Source organism: Anthonomus grandis, chromosome 12, assembly GCF_022605725.1.
Source record: "Anthonomus grandis grandis chromosome 12, icAntGran1.3, whole genome shotgun sequence".
Classification (NCBI taxonomy): domain Eukaryota; kingdom Metazoa; phylum Arthropoda; class Insecta; order Coleoptera; family Curculionidae; genus Anthonomus; species Anthonomus grandis.
Genome location: NC_065557.1, coordinates 15,351,518 through 15,371,895, shown reverse-complemented (window position 1 = coordinate 15,371,895; position 20,378 = coordinate 15,351,518). Strand labels below are relative to the sequence as shown.

The 20,378-nt window shown below is 29.7% G+C and overlaps 1 protein-coding gene across 10 annotated transcripts in view; it reads right to left on the bottom strand.

Moving 5' to 3' along the window:
- The window catches only part of LOC126743361 (uncharacterized), an 82,270-nt gene that overhangs the window by 2,941 nt on the left and 58,951 nt on the right, over window positions 1-20,378 (bottom strand). For 5 of the 10 annotated variants that reach the window (XM_050450402.1, XM_050450404.1, XM_050450409.1 and 2 more), the window contains 4 exons: window positions 13,264-13,509; window positions 10,333-10,693; window positions 4,530-4,729; window positions 606-706 (listed from right to left, as the gene is read on the bottom strand). In XM_050450402.1, the coding sequence (XP_050306359.1) occupies window positions 626-706; window positions 4,530-4,729; window positions 10,333-10,693; window positions 13,264-13,509 (888 nt within the window). In that variant the 3' untranslated portion in view covers window positions 606-625. Of the gene's footprint in view, window positions 1-605; window positions 707-4,127; window positions 4,168-4,529; window positions 4,730-10,332; window positions 10,694-13,263; window positions 13,510-20,378 lie in introns of all 10 variants that reach the window. The other 5 variants (XR_007662841.1, XM_050450406.1, XM_050450411.1 and 2 more) reach the window with 5 other exon arrangements.

Sequence of the window (20,378 nt, the reverse complement as noted above, 5' to 3'; positions counted from 1 at the left end):
AACTTATGTTAAATATTTTTTAGTTTTTATTATATTGCATATTTATTTTATATATTTTATTTACTTTGATATTTGCTATTAAAACACTCAAAATTTTACTAGATAGTAATATAGTAACATCGAGTTGCATATTGACCTTACGAGACTCTGCCGTTTCAACAAAGACTAAATTATCCCAAAGACTCCAAATTAAGTCTATTATCTATTATAAAGAGTTATACAATCTATTATAAAGAGTTTTTAAGAATAAGGTGCAAAATATGCTTATATTGTTCTACTGAAGAATTTCTCCAGGATACATAAGTAGAATTTGTTGTTGTAATGATCACTAATGTTCATAATATATGCGTTTTTCTTTAATTTTATTGAATTCTTCACGAATGAAATAATAAAAAAATGTATAAGGAACGTAATTTTTTTCCATGTTGAGCGATCGTTCGTCGCTAACTCTGTATAGCTTTTTTTGTTTATCCATAACTCAATTTATATATTTATTTGTTTAACTTAACCTTGTTAAGAATAGATCAACTCTACTTATTATTATAAATTAAAAGAGTAATTAATGTTAGGATTAATACAAAATAATGAGAAACAAGTAGTTTTACCTGCCCAAAAGCCAAACTACTTATCCGATTGGTCCCGATTTGGTCATGTACGAAGCGACCTCCCTCGAAAGCGAACTTGTCGAACTCCATCTAGACCGTATCTACCGTAACCACAACAAACAGCATCAAAAGCGGTGTACCAACTATACGTCAATTTATAGCTGAATAATTTCATTGCTTATTGAGAATTCAATATAATATAGTAAATACTTAATAGACATCAATAAATAAAAGTCTAAATACAGTTTGATTTTTTCATAAGAGTCTATAATACATTTAAAAATCAAAATAAAATAATAAAATTGGTTACAAAAATTAAATTCAGAATAAGAAAAAAACAGTAGAAATCTCATAACTATACAAGAACTGAATTTTCTTAGGAAAATTTAAATTATTTCTTTGAATTTTTAATTTTAACAAAATCTTGCCCTGTGGAAGCCAAAATATTTGACGAAACATCGATCAATTCAAACATAGTTGGACCTTTATTTATTGATCCCTAAACCCGGCTGAATCAACCATTTCGACTGTAAAATTATTGGATCATTAAAAGAAAACACTATACTTACAGAGTTTTCTCTTATGTAAAGCGTACTCTAACTATTACATTGAACTCCCAGAAAGCAAAGGTGATTGGAGGTATAAAAAGAAATCCAAAAAGACATGCTAATTTAAAACTTGCAAGTATGTTAAGCTACTCCAGTAACTTTAGACCTAAAAATATGTGATCCCACAAAATAATTAGGGCAAACAACATTTTGACGCTACAAAATTGAGTCCTCCCTCGAGATGACGTTTTCCAACGAAATAGGAGCAATCATGCTTATTTGTTAACTTTTTTATTTATTTTTTTTATCTTTGGAATTATTTTGATGTATAATTAATTTTGAAATATTAAATTGTAAGTTATCGAAGTACCTATACATTTTTAACGATTTATTGACGGTTCCGATTTATCCGGTTATAATTATAACTTTTACACAATAATGAACAATGTTTGAGGGACAACGGTGTAACATCACAATTTGATCAAGAGTCTGGCGTGTTAACCATTAGACGTTTCAACCAATAGTGTTTTGTGACCAGTGTGTTAATAACATTCGTGGTTTATACTCAATTCATTGACTATATTTATATTATATGTAAAATTTCCGCAATTTACTATTCCATAAATATTTTGGAACAGTAATTTATGCTATGGCTATGCGCACATAATTATTTTTGAATAAAAAAGAGAACAAAAAAAATAACTAAAAACAAAATGAGTAAATCTTCTAAACAAAAAGAGTTGCGAGAGAAAATTGTCGAATGTGCCAATTCCATTTTGGCTTTTACTATAGGGTAACTTATTTTTAGCCAAAGACGGAGGTCTGTTTAAACCTTTTATTTAAAGAATAAAATTTGTCTACTTTTATCAAAGTTTATGTTTAATTTTTATTAGAATAAAGCTTTAATTTTTATACAATACATAGCATAGTAAACATGTTGAGATTACCATTCTATATGGGTTTATAGGTTGTCCGAGACAAAGCAGTCCACCTTGAAAATCTTGAAAAATAAATTGTTTAATCAAAAACGGCCGAACACGACAAATTTAATATTGAGGGGGACTAACAGACAGAATTTATTTACAGAATTTGCATTTCTGACGTCTGGAGCGTGACGTCATCCCCTCACGCTCCAGAGCTCCCATGTCAATTTATTTAAATGGGAATAGAGGTTGAGTGATACGTTGAGTCAAAGGTAATTTGATTCTCTACACAGCCCTATTTTTATTTATAGCAAGTGTTGTTCAAAACATCTGCCCACATTTCGAACGTTATTAGCTGAAATTCGTTAATTCTATTGCGAAGATCCTCAAGGGAGTCAGGCTTTGTTTCAGAGTTTGGTTTTTTTGATGACGCCATAAAAACATAAAAAAAGTCCAAAGGGGGTAAGATCGGGAGATCTAGCAGGTCATTCTATGGTACCTTTTCGTACAATCCCTGGTCCAGGAAATACGTTATTCAAAAAATGACGAACGGCAGCAGCATAATGCCAAGTTGGTACTTCATCTTGTTGAAACATCAGTTCATTTTCTAGAAGGTTATCATCTTCTTTAAGTAACTCCAGTTATTCTAGGATTGATGGCGTCCTGCAGAAGTTCCAAGTAATTTTATTTGTTTTTTGGTTTTGTAGGCATGATATTTGTGTAATTTTAAAATTTTGTTAACGGTACTTTTAGACACGTCAGATGCGGTAGCAACTTCTCGAGCAAATGTATTAGGTTCAATTTCAAGATGATCCGACACTACAGAACTTAATTTTTTCTGTTTTGTGCTGACCCTGTGTCTTGAAACTTTCTTATCAAATTCCTTTTATCGGGATGACTACCATTAAAAGCACGTGCTGCTGCTCTATCACTTATTTTGTTGATAATAAAGATCCACCAACTCAATTCTTTTTTGCAGCGTATGCCTTACAAATGGCATAAGTAGGTTTAGTTTTAATCTTCTCCTGAAAATGCTAACATCGTTAGCGAAATACGTCTCGAGAGTAAAAATAAAGGGTTTTGGTTAGTGTTAAACTGTCTCGTAATTTGAGTATCACACCAAACGCTCCAACCATAGGACTAAATAAAACTGTAACAAAACTTGCAGAGCTTATTGTTAGAGCTTATACTACTTGTACTCCTCCTGAAGTAATAAGTAAAAATTTTGAAGCTAAACCACGTTATAGATTTATAAATATGATAGAAACGTATCATCCATTTCTCTAAGAGACCAAACAAAAACAAAACAAAGGTAAGAACACAAAGTCACGGTCTCATCAAATCCATATATTTTTTTTCAAAGCTACACGTGTTTCGCTCCTATCGGAGCATCATCAGGCCTAGACCTACGCAGATCACATTACAACCCAACAAATAGTGAGGATTTGATGAGACCGTGACTTTGTGTTCTTACCTTTGTTTTGTTATAAATACGATGATTTTTGACAAGTCGGAAATTAAATTATGTACTACATGATATTTGGACTGCCATTCAGCACTAACAACTAAAAGAAAATCAAAAACAAATAACTGAAAGATTTAGAACTAGTGCTGGGCAAAATTACATAATCCGAAATAGTGTGTTCATCATTTGGCCCATTTTTATGTTGTGTAGATATTATGGTCAATGCACTCGACTAAATGAACGAAAAGATATGCCAAAATAAAACGTTAAAAAATTACAATGAGTAAAAAACGAAATGAATAAAAAAGTTATTAATTAAGAATGTTTCTAAAAAAATTTTTGGATGAAAAACTTCGTTTTAGCATCTCGGGGAGAGAATTTACAAACAAACATACATCATAAAATGTTCATGCCCCAATTATTTAGTGAATAATTTCCAATTTCATTGGCTTTAAGCCCCAAAGTCGTGAAAAAGAAAAAAATATTTAAATATAATAATTATTTCGGTTACATGCACATGCCATGCCAAAGCAATTTTTCCGAATGTTCACACACAAAATCGTATAACGACATGCTGAAACCTTACTTCAGAAAGCGATGCCTCAGGACGGTTTGTTAGCCTTCTTCTAAACATACATAAGATTAAGAAGGAAATTATAACAATGTCAAAATAGTAGATTTATTAAACTAGTAAATATAAATTAAGAAATTTAAATATTTTGTATATGGTTGTTAAACTAGTTTAGTCACTCCCAAGTATAAGTTTTAGTTTTATATACAGTGTGTCCAAATTTGATGAAGAGAAGAGAAAAGTTTTGAGCAATTGCAAAAAAAAATCCCTTAAAGTTTTTTATCTCTTAACAGTTCAGCGATACTGTATTTCTATAATTTGGACATACTGTGTATTGAAACAACTAAATAGTTCCAAAAGAGAATTAGATTGAAGTAAAATGTATTCTTTCATTTAGTATTAGTATAATAAACCCACCTGCGGTTCTCCAATATGAACAGGAGCGCCACCTGGCGTCAAAAAATCTAACGGAGCATCCGGATTGGGAACAGCCTGGGGAATGAAGAAGTTCATTTGAGATGGGGCGGCGAGAGGCACTTTTTCGGGTACGGGAACACCATCCGTGTTCGCTTTTACGCCGTTTTGTTTGAAAACGTCTACGTAGGCATTTTTTACATCTAAAAATATGTGTTTTTAAGAATTTACGAATATGTAATTTTTTGCATTATAAACGGGTTTAATAACGATAAAAATATGTTATTAATGTGCGCAGACAATAACTGGCACTTATTTATTCAACATGTTCAAAACTTAATTATCAATTAATCGAAAACACCGGGGTAAAAGAAAAATACATTGGTATTTTTATATTATAATAGTCAAAATATTGATTTTGGCTATTATAAAATAGCTAATTTTAGGTCTCTTTATGTTCTCCAATAAAAAACGTAAAAAATGCTCAGTTTGTAATTGAAATAATTCAAAGACAAACAACTGTTCTTATTACAATTTTCTTAGTAATACTTTTGATTTACTTCTTGGGAAGCTTTACAATGAGTCGAAAACAAAGTTTCACCAAAAAATATCTACTATATGTACAACTGTAAGATTAGTGTCTATAGAATCGATGCTCTACTTATAAAAATCCAAAATATTTAGTCTATTCTTACAACCGCAGGATGTCTATATTTGATCAAGTCGATCTCGTGGACGAAAAGATTGCCTACTAAACGCTAAAGAGTAGTAGTTTAGAATAATGAATAATATCCTTATTTTTTTTTGTTATAATAGAAATATAATTTTTGTTTGTAATTTTATTTAAATTTTATATTAGGAAATACTGTTTAGTACAATTTATCTGATATTTGCAATTTTAAAAAACGTATGCAGCCTCAATTTTGTGTTAAACGTTAGTGGTGTATTATATAGCTTGAAAAGGAAAATGTATATGCCCCCACCTTGCAGTTTTTTTGTGAATGTTAGAATTTGATTTTCTAGTACAGGGTGGCCAAATAAGAATGCGAGGTACTGTATCTGGGAAACTATTCATCGTAGAAGCTTGCGATAAAAAAATTTATTACTAAAATGGCCAAGAGAATGACCTGGAAAATATTTTCAAGTTTCTAAAATGGCCGCTAGGGGGCGCAACTGCAATCTTGAAAAAACTGATGTTTCTGTAAATTTTGCTGAATTAACCTAACAAAAAAATAGCTGATTATTAAAGTAGAGACTAATCCGAACCTTTTTTATTTGAATAGTTTTGCTGTATCTCTAAAAATAAAGTGGTAAGGGGTGTTCAAAAGTTGGCTTAAAACACACCCTGTATACTAAAAACGCCTTAGCCGATTTTATCAAACTTGGGCTAGTTGAAAAGAGCTATTATTAAGCTACGAATATTATTATATTTCATGTTTTTTTAGTTTTACATCTCGCCGCTAGAGGGCTTTTTTCGGCTTTCTGACACAAATGACTAATTTTCTCAAAAAACTTAAATGCAATGGTATAAATTTTTTTATACAAAAAATAGCTTAATGACGCCTAAATATGCTTGCGAAAACCGCATCTTAATATCTTCATCCTAACCTAAAATTTAGGCCAAAGAAAATTTTATATGGAAATCCCTTAATATTTATAAAAACTACAAAATAATTTATTTCGAATTTCTTTTATAATGTAAGTTGTGGCCCTATAAAGGACCGATTTTAAAAAGAAAGGGTTTTAATGCCCCCGTAAATGCTCGAAATGCTGACCATCACGCTCTATGCATTGCTGAAGCCTCTCATGGGTAGATAGAACTGCAGCTTCAATTTCGGCTCTCGGTATGGTATGTATTGCATTACGAATGCGGTTTTTCATATCTTCTCTAGTCGTAGGCTGAGTCTGAAATACAATGTCCTTTAACCGCCCCCATAAATAGAAATCAAGACAGGTTTAGTCTGGGGATCGCGGAGGCCATGGAAACAGGCTTCCTCTTCCAATCCACCGCTGTTGAAAAATGTTATTAATATGCTCTCGCACATTCCTAGCAAAATGTGCTGGACAACCATCCAACTGCAAAAACAAATTTTGCCGGACTTCCAGTGGCACATCTTCCAGCAACAACGGTAATTGATTTACCAAAAAGTCAAAAAAAACATTGCCATTTAGAGATTGCTCAAAAAAATATGGTCCAATAATATTGCCTCCAAGTATACCACACCACACATTTAAACTCCAGCGCCCTTGGTGCTGAACTTCACGCAACCAATGCGGATTTTCTGCAGACTAATAATGCATGTTATGCAGGTTGACTCTACCGTCACTATTAAATGTGGCTTCATCGGTCCAAAGAATTTTAAATAAAAAATCTGTCCTCGCGTATCATGCCTAATATCCAATGGCAATAGTCCAACCTACGGTCAAAGTCTGCTTCTTCCAATGCCTGATGTAAATTAACATGATATGGGTACATTCTATAAATATATTAAAAAAAAAAGCTGAACTTAAATAAATCCATATATGGCGATGGCTATTAGAATTTACCTATTGTCCTTCAAAATATTTTGAATCGTTGTTCTTGATATGCGTAATTCAAGGGATAATGCTCTTGTGCTAACATGAGGATTTCCTTCAATATATCCCAGTACGCTGTTAATATTGTCCACATTTCTTCTAATTCTTGGCCGTTGAAACCTAGGCCGAAAACTACCATTGGCTCGTAAGTTCGCCACTAATCGGGGAAAAAATCTAACATCGCAAGGACGTCGATTTGGATATCGAGCAGCATAAACTCTTTTTGCTACTGCAGCATTTTGAAGACATTCAAAATAAACCGCAAGCATATCAACAGCTTCATCGTTCGTAAAACGCATTTTGCAAAAACAAAAAATGCTCAAGTAACGTAAAACTTTTGACAACTTACTATTGACAATTTGAGGAATGTTTATAATTTGAGTAGACATTTGTTTTGTTGCATTCCATGGCCTGCTTTCTAATAATTATTTTTTTCGTATTATATCCATAGTGAATATATAACATAAAATAGGTCTGATTTTTGATATAAGCATTATTAATACTTACCTTTTAGTGATATTAGGTAATATTTTCAAAAATGGTAAATTTTGTTTTCAAAAGTAGTGAATTTTAAAAAATTCCAAAATAATTAGTATAACAAAATTAAAATTTAAGGGTATAAAATATTCTTTGGCCTATATTTTAGGTTAGGAACAAGATATCGAGTTGCGGTTTTCGCAAGATTATTTAGACATCATTTAGCTATTTTTCTATGAAAAAAAAATCATATCAACGCATTTAAGTTTTTTGAGAAAATTAGTCATTTGTGTCAGAAAGCCGAAAAAAGCCCTCTAGCGGCGAGATGTAAAACTAAAAAAACATGAAATATAATAATATTCGTAGCTTAATAATAGCTCTTCTCAACTAGCCCAAGTTTGATAAAATCGGCTAAGGCGTTTTTAGTATACAGGGTGTGTTTTAAGCCAACTTTTGAACACCCCCCACCACTTTATTTTTAGAGATACAGCAAAACTATTCAAATAAAAAAGGTTCGGATTAGTCTCTACTTTAATAATCAGCTATTTTTTTGTTAGGTTAATTCAGCAAAATTTACAGAAACATCAGTTTTTTGAAGATTGCAGTTGCGCCCCCTAGCAGCCATTTTAGAAACTTGAAAATATTTTCCAGGTCATTCTCTTGGCCATTTTAGTAATAAATTTTTTTATCGCAAGCTTCTACGATGAATAGTTTCCCAGATACAGTACCTCGCATTCTTATTTGGCCACCCTGTACAACCATAAGTCGTACAGAATGTAATTGAACAAAAAAATGAAGATAATTAAATTATCTACTATTTTTCTTCTAGGAACAAAGATATACATATACTGATAAGCCGACCGGTAATATAATTAGAAACAGAGTTTGAAATTGCAGTTATTTGAAAACTAAAAAATGGTTTAATATTTCTTTTGATTTACGTTTTATGAAGTATATGTGATCTACCCGGAGTAAAATAGTTGTTGCTCTACATAATTGCTGCTGACTACATAATGGCTTACACAATTTCTTCAACGCATTAATACTTATAACGATATACGAACAAAGAGAAAAACCGTAGTGTTGATAGGACATATACAAGAAAAAAAGACGGAATGAATAAACAAATATGTTTATGATAAGATACCATGAAACCGCTTTCTTCAGAAATAATAATATTTTCATCATTAAGAAATCATTAGAACACGCCTCAATGAAGTCGAGAATTTGACCGAATATCTTGAGAAAAAAAAAACAATTTTAAAGAAAGAGAAATTGTCAAACAGTTTTGATATTGCAAGGTTGGAGTATAAAGAAAATGAAATGGAAGGAATATAAACTGTACAATAAGCATTGGTGTTCCTAGTGACTAAGAAAAATATTTAAAAAAAAAAGGGTAATCCAATGGTACCATGTGATATGATTTGATAATCTCCGGTACTAGTCTTGACTCCTGCATTTATCCTGTAACTTTTAACCTTTAGTTTTTATTTAGTTAGTGGACATTTTCATTGTAATTATATCAAAATTTGTTTTAAGTAACTAGTTGTTTACCGATCTAAAATTTTAAAAATCCCAATACTTAATGTATTTAAAAACTGTTGATGCAGACTTATAAAAAATAAATATACCTATTCCTACACATAATACACAAAGAGACCTTGTTATTTCTTTATAATTCTTGTAAAATAGATATTGATTTAATAATTTTTATTATCCAGTAATTATATTTCTTAATAATCATTAATATTTTTCTCTAACGATATATTTTAATGTTAGTATTTTAAATGGTGATAATCATTATTGGACTTGTATGGAAAAAACAATACTTGGTGCCGTTGCTTTATCTGTTTCCCAAGATATTGTGGGCAACAAAGAAAACTAACAACAAACTAAAACAAGTTATTTGAAACATAAAATTATCGCATCAGTAAGAGAGAAAACGGAATAAAAATAAATACGTCCAAACAAGAGATTATTTATTTATTTAGAAAGTGTTATACCCTCAATGCCTTTTTTTTCAAAGGTAGACTTCCAATTCTTTGAGAAATAAAACGAACTTATAGGAATAAATGGACTTATAATATTAAGCCACTGTTGAAGCGTTGTAAAGGACTTTTAGACACATCTTGTTTAGGGCTTGTCTTGTATAGATTTATTCTAAGAAATCCCAGATAAAATAATAATTATAACCACATCATCTTCGGGGATAAAATCTATATTTTACAAAACACCATTTTAAAAATTCTAATACTAAAAATCTTTATAGTTTTTCAGCGAAATCATGGGGTTCGAATTTCGCAGATTGCCGTGAGCAAATAATAGACCTACACTCCAAAATTGTAACCACTAAACTATCAAATACATAGACAAAATCTATTTCAAAGTTTTTTTGTGTTACTTATTGAGCATTTTTAATTTTAGATCGTATACGGCTATTAAAATTAAGATTTGGGTGAACCATAGTTTTCTTATAATATTGTCTTTTTTCTATAGTTTTATAATGACTACACTTAATACTTTTAAATAAAACAAGTTTAAAATTATATAATAATGAATCTAAGATATAATAAAGTAAAATATGTGATGTATATAATGCAGAGTTTATCTACCAATGCCAGATTTTAAAAACAACAAAACACTTTTAAACAAATAAAATTCAAAATTTTAACAATTTTATTTCATGTCTTATACCCCACGAAAAAAAGAGACACACTATTAAATGTAAAAAACTTTTTAGAAATCGACTTACTTCTATTTTTTTGCATCTTAAACATATTCGATTGCTGCAACTGTTTCTGCATCATAGATTCTTCACGTTGCATATTGCTACCCATAATAGGCAACGACATCGGTCCAGTCGCGGTCATCTGGCTAGGATCTACGTTAAACGGAGTATTAGTAACTCCCATGTTGGTATTAAAGTTGACACTACCATAACTCAAATTGCTACTGTCATGCAAGTTACTCTCTAGAACTCCCATACCTGACTGGGGGACCGGTACTTTTGGCATAAGATCCGATAGTTTCGGAGGCGGTTTTAGTTCGCTAACCGGGTCGGTTGAGCCTTCGTCTACGTTTACCCAACGTTTTTTATCTTCGTCCCACACAATCTACAATAAGTTTATATATTTGTATATATTTATTACGTATATATTTGGGCAGAATATTGATTTTGCTGGTTAGTTGGTGTTTTTAAGCTACAATTTTCTATTTATTGAAACATATAATTCAAATATATTTTAAAAAAGCCTAAACCAATCTACCAAGCTTAACTATAACTGGCCTGCACTAAAACTATGATAACATTAGGACTTTATATCTAAAAATATATGGTGGACCTCCCGAAACTGCAAAGATGGATTATAGGAATATACAACTAAAATATTTTGAAGCGTCTCTATGAACCCATCGCACTGCACCTCAACCAAATCAGAAAAATTGATGTTCAGTAAATTATTGAAATATTGATTTATATATTTCAATAAATTACTGAAATATATAAATCAATATTTCAATAAATTACTGAACATGTATATGGAATGTTTAAGTGTATTAGATTAGAGATAGTTTAAAATATGTTTATAATCTTCCACTTTGTTTTTCATAAATAATTAGAAATAAGTAATTTTTATTTTGTTTTGCTTGAATTTGTGGCTTTCAAGTTTTTGAAAACAATTTTAACTTATTAACTGAAATATTAATTAGATATTTAATGGTTTTGGATATCTATATTTATTATCTTCTTGGTTGGATACATAATTTGTTCTCTCACAGAATTATTTTTTTTTGTGTTACATTTCTGCTTTTTTTTAATTAGGCAAGAAAAATTTGGTATATTGTCAAGGAAACTAATATTAGGGTATACATTGTTTATTACATTTTATGTGACAGTGTAAAATTTAACTACACCTTTACTTCAAAACGACGATTTCGAACATTTTTCAGAGAATTTACATAAGAAATCAAACGACAACATATACCATTTTTTTAAATAGTTTTTTCCATCCATCTGTTGACTGCTATAACTACCATATATGGATAACGCTCCGCAAGCTTGCGAGGTTATGCTCCGTTTCACTATGAGTGACCCTAAGGGCATAAATATGTTATTAGATTAGTGCACTAATTTAGTAATTTTTTAAGTATTCTTAGTTATTTTGCTTCTTTTAGTGTAATCTCCTCTTAGAAGGTTGGCTATCATCATAGCTATTCTCATTTTTAATGCTGCAGATCTAAACAACTCAACGGAACTATAGTTGTACCACGTTCTCAGGTTATTTAACCAGGAAATGCATCTTCTTCCTCTGCTTCTTTTTCCCTGCATAATATTCTACAACAATACAAATTTCTCTCCCCTTATCACGTGGCCCAGATATTGCAGTTCCTTATCTTACTTGTGTTCAATATCTTCTTTCCGTTTTTTACGAGTACTCCCTGAGTGATCTCTTCCGAATAAAGATTAAATATTAGCGACGATAGTACATTTTCTTCCTTACACCACGTTGTATTTTTACTTCTTGAGAGTTCATTATCCACTTTGATATTAGCCGTCTGATTGTAGCATAAATTATTCAGTATTCTAATACCTTTCGTGTCTATATTTTTACTTTAAAGCAATTAACAAGCAAAGAACTTTATCAAATGCTTTGTTGTAGTCAAGAAAAAAGACAAACATCGGTTCTTTAATGTCTATGCATCTTTAAATCAAGGCTTTTCTTATTCCCATGGCATTTCTAAAGATAAATTGGGTTTCGCTAATATCTTGTTCTAATTTCCTAAAAATTTTCTGATTTATGATCTTTGGGAATATTTTGACAGCGTGACTCATTAGACTGATAGTTCGATAGTCGCTACATTATTTTGCGTTAACCTTTTTTGGTAATGTAATAAAAGTCGAGCTAAGCCATTCAAGGGAAATGATTTCCGTGTTGTATATTGTATTAAATAGTTCCACCAATACGCCTATTTGGTCGTCTGCGGTTAGTTTAATAATTTCTGCTAAAATTTCGTCAGGTCCTGGAGATTAGTTAGATTTTGCCATTTTTATTACAACAATTGCATCTTCTTTTGTTATTGCTCTCTGTTATCGTCGAATAGTTCTTGCATATACTCATTCTATATTTTTTTAGTTACTACCTATTTTGGTACGTTAGTACTACACAATAAATAACTCAAATATGAGGGGTCACAATTAAATCCATAGCTATCATTGAATTAAACGACGGATAATCATTTATAGACATCTCGGATGAAATTAATTTTTAGTTAACTTTTCGGAATAACAGGTAAGTGACTAGATTACTAAATGTTGCAGTTGTAAATAAGGGATATGTATTCGACTTTTACTTAGTTTTTTTTGTTAATTTCATTGCCAGTCGTGAATGTGTTCTCACTTTATTTGACTGTTATTACTGAATTTAGAGAATATGTCGTACAACAGAAAACATGATAAAAGAAATAAATGTGGCACAGTCTGTGGTTAAACACCTGTTGCCAACAATATTATTGGTTATGAATACTTATTTTATGCAGCTAAATTATAGTAGGTATCTTTATTTTTAATACTGTCTACAAATATTACAGAAATTAGTTTTTTTAATTACAATTTAGCATTTCATTAAATCAATAACAAAATAAATAGTTAATAAATGTGAGTCAAAAAAAGTTACGCCTAACTTACCTTGGGATTCTTATCATCAGGCAACTTCATCTGATTCTTGGGTCTCATAGACAGCTTACTGAAAATCCCACCAAACCAACCGGTACTCTGATTATCCTCCTTCTTCTTCGGGGATTGCACTTTAGGTGTCGCAGCAGCGTTCGGTTTTTCTTGTAGTTTTTCATGTGCCAGAGGTTCATCGTTAAAGGCACTATTTCCAATCTTCTGGCCGGGCATCGAAATTTGCGGTTGCACATTCGAATGGTCCTAAAATTAACGCGAAGAGGGAGAACGAATTACTTGAGTTGTGCGCAGGCGAACAATAAAGCTAAATGAATTAAAGTGCCATGATTAAAAATAAGAATCAAGCTCTAGGGTCATAACAAAACGAGAAATTTTATTTCTCATTTTGTTTTGATCTTAAACTAAATGGAACCAAAAGTTATATATTAATCACAGTTAGAAAAACTATGCAGAAAAGATAATAGTATGGGAAAATGAAAATGAGTTAATAAACAAATAATGAAAAATAGTACTGGAAGCAAGCCCCGAATGTATTCTCATAGTCTACTATCACTATGATCTACTCTAAATAATGTACTTGAAGAAGCTTTTAAATCATACATAGTTATAACTATGACATCTTTAAAAGTGCATACTGGAAAAGAGGAATAAAATAAAAGCACATTTTTTGTATAATTTTATTTTTAACAATGAACATACAAGCTTCAAAAACGCATACTTAAAAAATAATTACAAAAAATATAAAGCCACACTTTTCTTATGTATTACTGATGGTATCTTGATTGTTTATGAATCTTTAAATTAACTTTTAAATATAAAAAGGGTTAAGACAACTTTAATTACAATTTAGTTATTGTCAGATTAATTTTACTTTTGTATTCTATTAGAAACGTCGATCAAGTGGGGATGAAAAACAGAATTAAATCTAAATATAATTTAAAAATTCATAAACAATCATTTTTAACTATTTTATTAAGATAAGGCAAAATAGTGTGCTTCAAAACTGTCCGAATCAACAACATAGTTAGTTTAAATTAAAAATGGGGCCTACATAATAACAACTTATGTAAGATAAAACTGTATAAATATGACATTTAATAATTCACATTCTCGGTACAGTATATATTATAACAACTAAGAAAATTTGAGGATATTATTAGTAAAAGCATCATTTTTAAAAATTTTTTTAGTATTATATTTATTTTTAATTTCTTGAAACATACAAAATTGATCTTACGTGTTTCCATGTTTTATTTTTTTTGGGACCGTCAAAATCGATATTTCTTATGACTTTTTTTTCATCTTAACAATTTAATTTTCATCTTATAAAATAAAATCAAAAGATACATGCTAATTTAATTATTGCCCTTTACAAATATGGTTTGTACAAATATGAAAAATCTCTTGTTGATAGAGATTGTAGATTATGTTCTTTCATGATGGGTAATCATAAAATATTTAGTTTAGTAATAATAATAAGTTTGTCTAGATGAAACATGTAAACAAATTATTTTGTTGGTTATAGACTTACTGGTCATAGTTCAAATCGATAAATTATGTATCACTGCAATGATGTTAAAAGCTGAAGAGATTATTTCAGCAGATCTGTTTCTGCACTTCATGTTCTCAAAAAGAATAAGTTATTTACCCCTGCAGTTATTTAGAAGTTTCTTCGCTTATGTTTTCCGTATCTCTCTAATACTACTACTCTAATGCTTGTTTATCAAATCAATATATGAATTATAAAAAATATGATAGAATATCTTATATAAACTTAGATTTTCTAAAAACGATAAAATATTAATTTCCGTAGTGATTTTTAAAATGTTTTACAGATTAAAAAGAAAATCTAACATGAAAGCATTAGTTAGAAGAAAATGTAAATAACTAGATTAAGTTACAGATAATTATATTAAACGTACGACATAGTGTCTAAAACTGAATATTATTCTAGTCCATATGGTTTGTCGGGTTTAGGGCTCAATAAATAAAAAACCAGACCTATTTAAATTGGCCAACGTTTTGATAATTTCAGAGCAAATTGATAATTCACGACCTGGTCATTAACTTAATAAACCACGGACAAACATTTAAGTACATGGGATGATGACAAACATTACATCGATATTATTACTCAGATAGTGACATCACAGACACATTACACTTCTTTTACGAAGTGTTACTATATTTTTTTTTTATTCAATGATTGCTAAACCTGACAAAACCACTACCAGGACTAGAAAAATTATTGGATTGTTAATTGACATTAGACTGAATATTATTTCTGAAAAATAATATTCCGTGAAAAATTATAATTAAATCCCCATTTAAAATAACAATTTCGCTATCTTTTCTTGAATTCTCCATGCATTCACCACCGATTTGGAACTATAAACTATATAAAAAACTCTTTTTTACTTTTTTTAAAATAAGCCCTTAATATTTTGCCTGTATCTTACTTGATTTAACTTACAATAAATTTCTACATTTTAACAAACATTTATAATAAACAGTCTCCTATATATCATTCCTTTGACCTGCGCTAATAAGTTACTAAAAATGCCTTTATTTCTTTGTATATAACAAAAATAGTTGATATATTTTGACATAACAAACACAGATCAAAATCACATTTTGCATTTTTTATTAACTTCTTAGAGCATATGTTTTTACATTACTCTCCCGAGGTTTCATTACATTTAGTAACTTAAAGTATTTTTTTTATATGTTAGACATATCAAAAACACGATTTGAATTTTCTTAGAAACAGAGAGACCTTGAATTAAAATGTATCATTTACGTTACTAAATGGAATATTGCCACCACTTAGTCGATATATTTATAATGAATAACATTCAAGAAACAATAAAAAAAAGATCACAATATATATATCTATTACAGACTTTTAAATTGCATTTCAGTTGACTTTTAGATAAACAAGATAATAGATTTATTAAAAATATAAAATCGGATTTTTTATTTATTGTTTCTGACTTAAGAACTAATGGTATAACAGCAACAATGTCATGGATTTGTTTTTTTATAAGATCTATCCAGCCAAGAGTTTTTTAGAGAAATATTTGGGATTCTGGAAAAAAATAGGAATTCTTATTCGAACGCAAATGTGACTAGCAGTCACCAAAACTATGACAAATATAAAATATTTAACTCTTTTATTATTTCATCAAATAGACCTGCCCCTACAAGAATGCCCCCATTAACTTTGAACTTATAAACTCTTGGTTTACACCTAATAACTACAAGTACACAATCTACACAATATGTATTACTAATGTAGTAAGTATTTTCTATATGCCACAATTGGGAAAAGCTTGCATAGACTGACATCATATTTCTAGAGCGCTTCTATTGTAATGATGGATTAATAGTATATTTTGAATATGGATCATTACGTATTTGTGTTACAGATTTTGAGGTGCACATAAAAATCATAACATTTCATAAAATCCTTAAATAATGACAAAATATTAGATGTATATTAATATGTTCTTAATATTATGATTAAAACAATAGTGTACGTTGGGTCCTTATAACTAATTTAAATTGTTTAGATAATAATGTAAGGGCTGTCATAAGAATTTTAACTCAGAGAATAGAGAATTCCAATCGCAGGATGTGTATTACATTCTGTCAATATTCTTGGCGCTTAAAAATATAAAACAAGTTATGTGACTTTTTTAAATCGTGATTTTTTTCTGCCTTCTTAATAAAAAAATATCAGCATGAAATACCGCAATAGTCACTTTTTTAAATAAAAAAGGATAAACACAATGACTAGACCCACAGGGTTTTCATAGAGTACGCAGAAAACCAAAGAATCAAAATATCATATAAAATATATAATCATATAAAAACAAAAACTTTTGCTTAGAAAGGATATAGTAAAATTGCCTTTTTTATATTTTGCTACTACGAAAATCAATTTATTTCCCGATAATATTTTTCTCCTTTAATCTTATTGATTTTGGAACGTAATTTTAAATAAAAAAAATTATAATTTCTCTATAGTATTTAATTTTTTCTGTTCTATTTCCTTCTATTTTTGGCCTTCAGTTTCATTTCTTTTTCCAATATCTTTTATAACGGGGCATGACAATAAGACGTTTCGAATGTTTTTATTTGCTGCTATTCTTCTCTCAAAATTTGTTTATGTTATTCGGCCTTTATTTCATTTGTAAATACAGTACAGTTTTAACAATGAAGCGTTATACAGTAGAACAACGTGTTTACATTATTAAAGTACGCAAACGTCCAAGTGTGGGCGAAAATTCACAAATGTCTATTGAAAGGCGTTCGTAAAATTTGGGCATTAGCAGAACTTTAACATGAAGATTTCGGAAAAAAGATTTAGGTCTACATCCTTACAAGATTCAACATGCCACAGTTTGGTGCGGTTTTTGAATTGGGGTTATAATTGGACTATACTTTGTTTGAAAATGAAGATGAACAGGCGGTTACCCTAAACGGAGAGCGATACCCAACGATGATTGATGGGTTTTTATGGAATGAGATAATGACTTTCAAGAAAAGAATTGTGTGTTGCCGAAGAAGTCGTTCCATTTGACAGATATTGTGTTACACGTATAATAAATAGTACACTGTCCAGCTAGATATTACATTTAAATGACTTGCAGGTATGTTATAAACATTTTATTTTATTCATTACCAACAACCGAAACCTCTTATTGAGACACCTTTGAGATGTCTGGTGAATATTTTCCTTTTTTATTGTCTGTTTAACGGTATTGACTTTCATTGTTCTCGGGCGTCTCTGTTTTTTATACTATTAAACTATTTAACTCTTTTTTTCTGCCAGTTGTCTATTGACTATTCCAACATATTAATCAGTCCTCTAAAGTTTCAGGTGGTTATTGATTCATTTTAGGTTCGTAGCTATATTCGATGTTCATTTATACTATTAATAATCATCTCCATTTATTTTAATCGATAAATTCTATGGAAAATTAATTTGCAATAGTTTAAAAGATCTTTAAGTGATATTTACATAAGCATTTCTTCATAAAACTGTCCAAAATTGCTTGGCCTGTATACTTAATGAATACCCTGTATAACTACAAAAAAAACCGTCCGATAAAAATATGTAAAAAATCAAAATTAAGCGTAATCTTAAAAATGTATTTACAGAAAAATTACCCTTTTAAATTTTTCCTTTAAATTAATTCTCATAAAAGTATTATTGAGAAGATAGTGAATTTGAAAATGCTTTTTTTTAATGTATTAAACATATTTCAAAATGAAAAAGAGAAAGGTAACAAAAATTTTAATTTTACAAATTCAATATTTTCACTATGATTCAAGAATTCTGACCCAGGTTTGAACCATCAAATATTCATTTAAATAAAAGTAATTTACAAAAATAACGAAAATATTAATACAAAATATTTGAACTTCCTAGAAGTGCAACTTCTTTCTTGCTTACCAACTGGCTCAGAAACATTAACTTTAAATGTATTTAATTTATTATTAAAATTATTAATTATTAAATATTTTATACCAAATTTTGCAACCCAATACTGCAATTAAGAGACCAATTGTTAGATTGGGGTCCAGACAAAAAATGAGTACAAACGGACAGTTATAAAAATTCGAATGACATCTTTTTAAACAAATAAATTGATTTCCAATTCCTTTTTTTTAATATAAAATATTAACATAAATGTTTAAAAATATAAAATTTAGTAAATAATAATGAAGCATTTTTTTTTTTTGGTAAAATTCCTCAAAATTTGGTTACAAAACATGTAGAAAAAAAACAAACAAAAGATTGAACATTATTTTACACTATATCATTATAAAGTAAGCTCATTTGCTTAACTGTTTAACTTTTATTATTAAATTAAAATATTTTAGCTTAGGAACATAGTAATGATTGTACCATTAGATTGTTTTTAACATCAGATTGGGACTGATAAGAGTAAAATACCAAAAACCTGACCAATAATAAGTTTTCTAAAAAAATGAACTGTTCTATGTGTAAATATTTCTTTCAGATAGAAAATATATTTTAATTTAATAATAAAAGCTAACATTTACGTAGTGTTCTTTCTTTTTTTCTTTAGTGTATATAAATGAATCTCTTGTTTAATATAATTTTAATAATAATTCTAAAAATGAAGACTTTAAAGAAATTTACATATGAATTTAAAAAACATAATTTTATTATTCTAATTTTCATAACTCTACATTGAGGATGATTTTATAAAGGTCGAAACTTCGACACCTTAATAAAGAAAAGTTCGTTTATCAATCAACCAATTCCTTTCGTATTTTGTTAAAGTCTTGTCATTTATTGGGCTTCAGCTTGTGTATAATGTTAAATATTTAGTTTCTTTTTGACTCAATATTGTAGTTTATTTCTGATTAATAAACACTTAAAAACATAATAGTTTACTGGAAAAAATATCTACAAAAACATTTATCATTCTTTAAAAGAAAAACAAACTACCAGTTTATAACAACTCATGTGGCCATTTATTTTATGGTTGGTAATAAAACCCCAAAAAAATCAAACATTTAAAAACACTCCTGGGTTTAAATTGGTTGATCAATATCGAAAGTCCTAGCAGGACCATACTCCCTTAACTTTGGAATAGAATAATCCAAACTTTTAATATTTCCTTCGCTCTTCGGCTTCCTGGGGCCAATAGGAAGATCTATAGGATAAGTACCGCCAAAAACGAGCGGTTTATACAAAACCTTCTCCGAAACCTTCTCGTTTCTATGAAACAAACTGTTCTTAATGTTGTTAAACACACTTTTCGAATGCCTTCTGGACAAAACATCTACGGCGTTTGGCAAACAATCGGCCGACTTTGCCGTCACGTTAAAATCTTCCGCCGATATCGACACCTTATTTTTACGATCGATGTATTTTACCGTGGTGCTCTTAAACTCCGAAACATCAAGGGATTTAAACTTCATCAGTTTTCCCTTCCTCTCGATTGTTTTCTCTTCAAACGTATTATAATTTTCAGTAGCGCAAATCTGAACTGAATCGTCCTTAAGCAAGGCCACTCTTTCCTCGGACACGGACTTTTGTGACTTTTTCTTTCTAAACAGGACGTCTACTT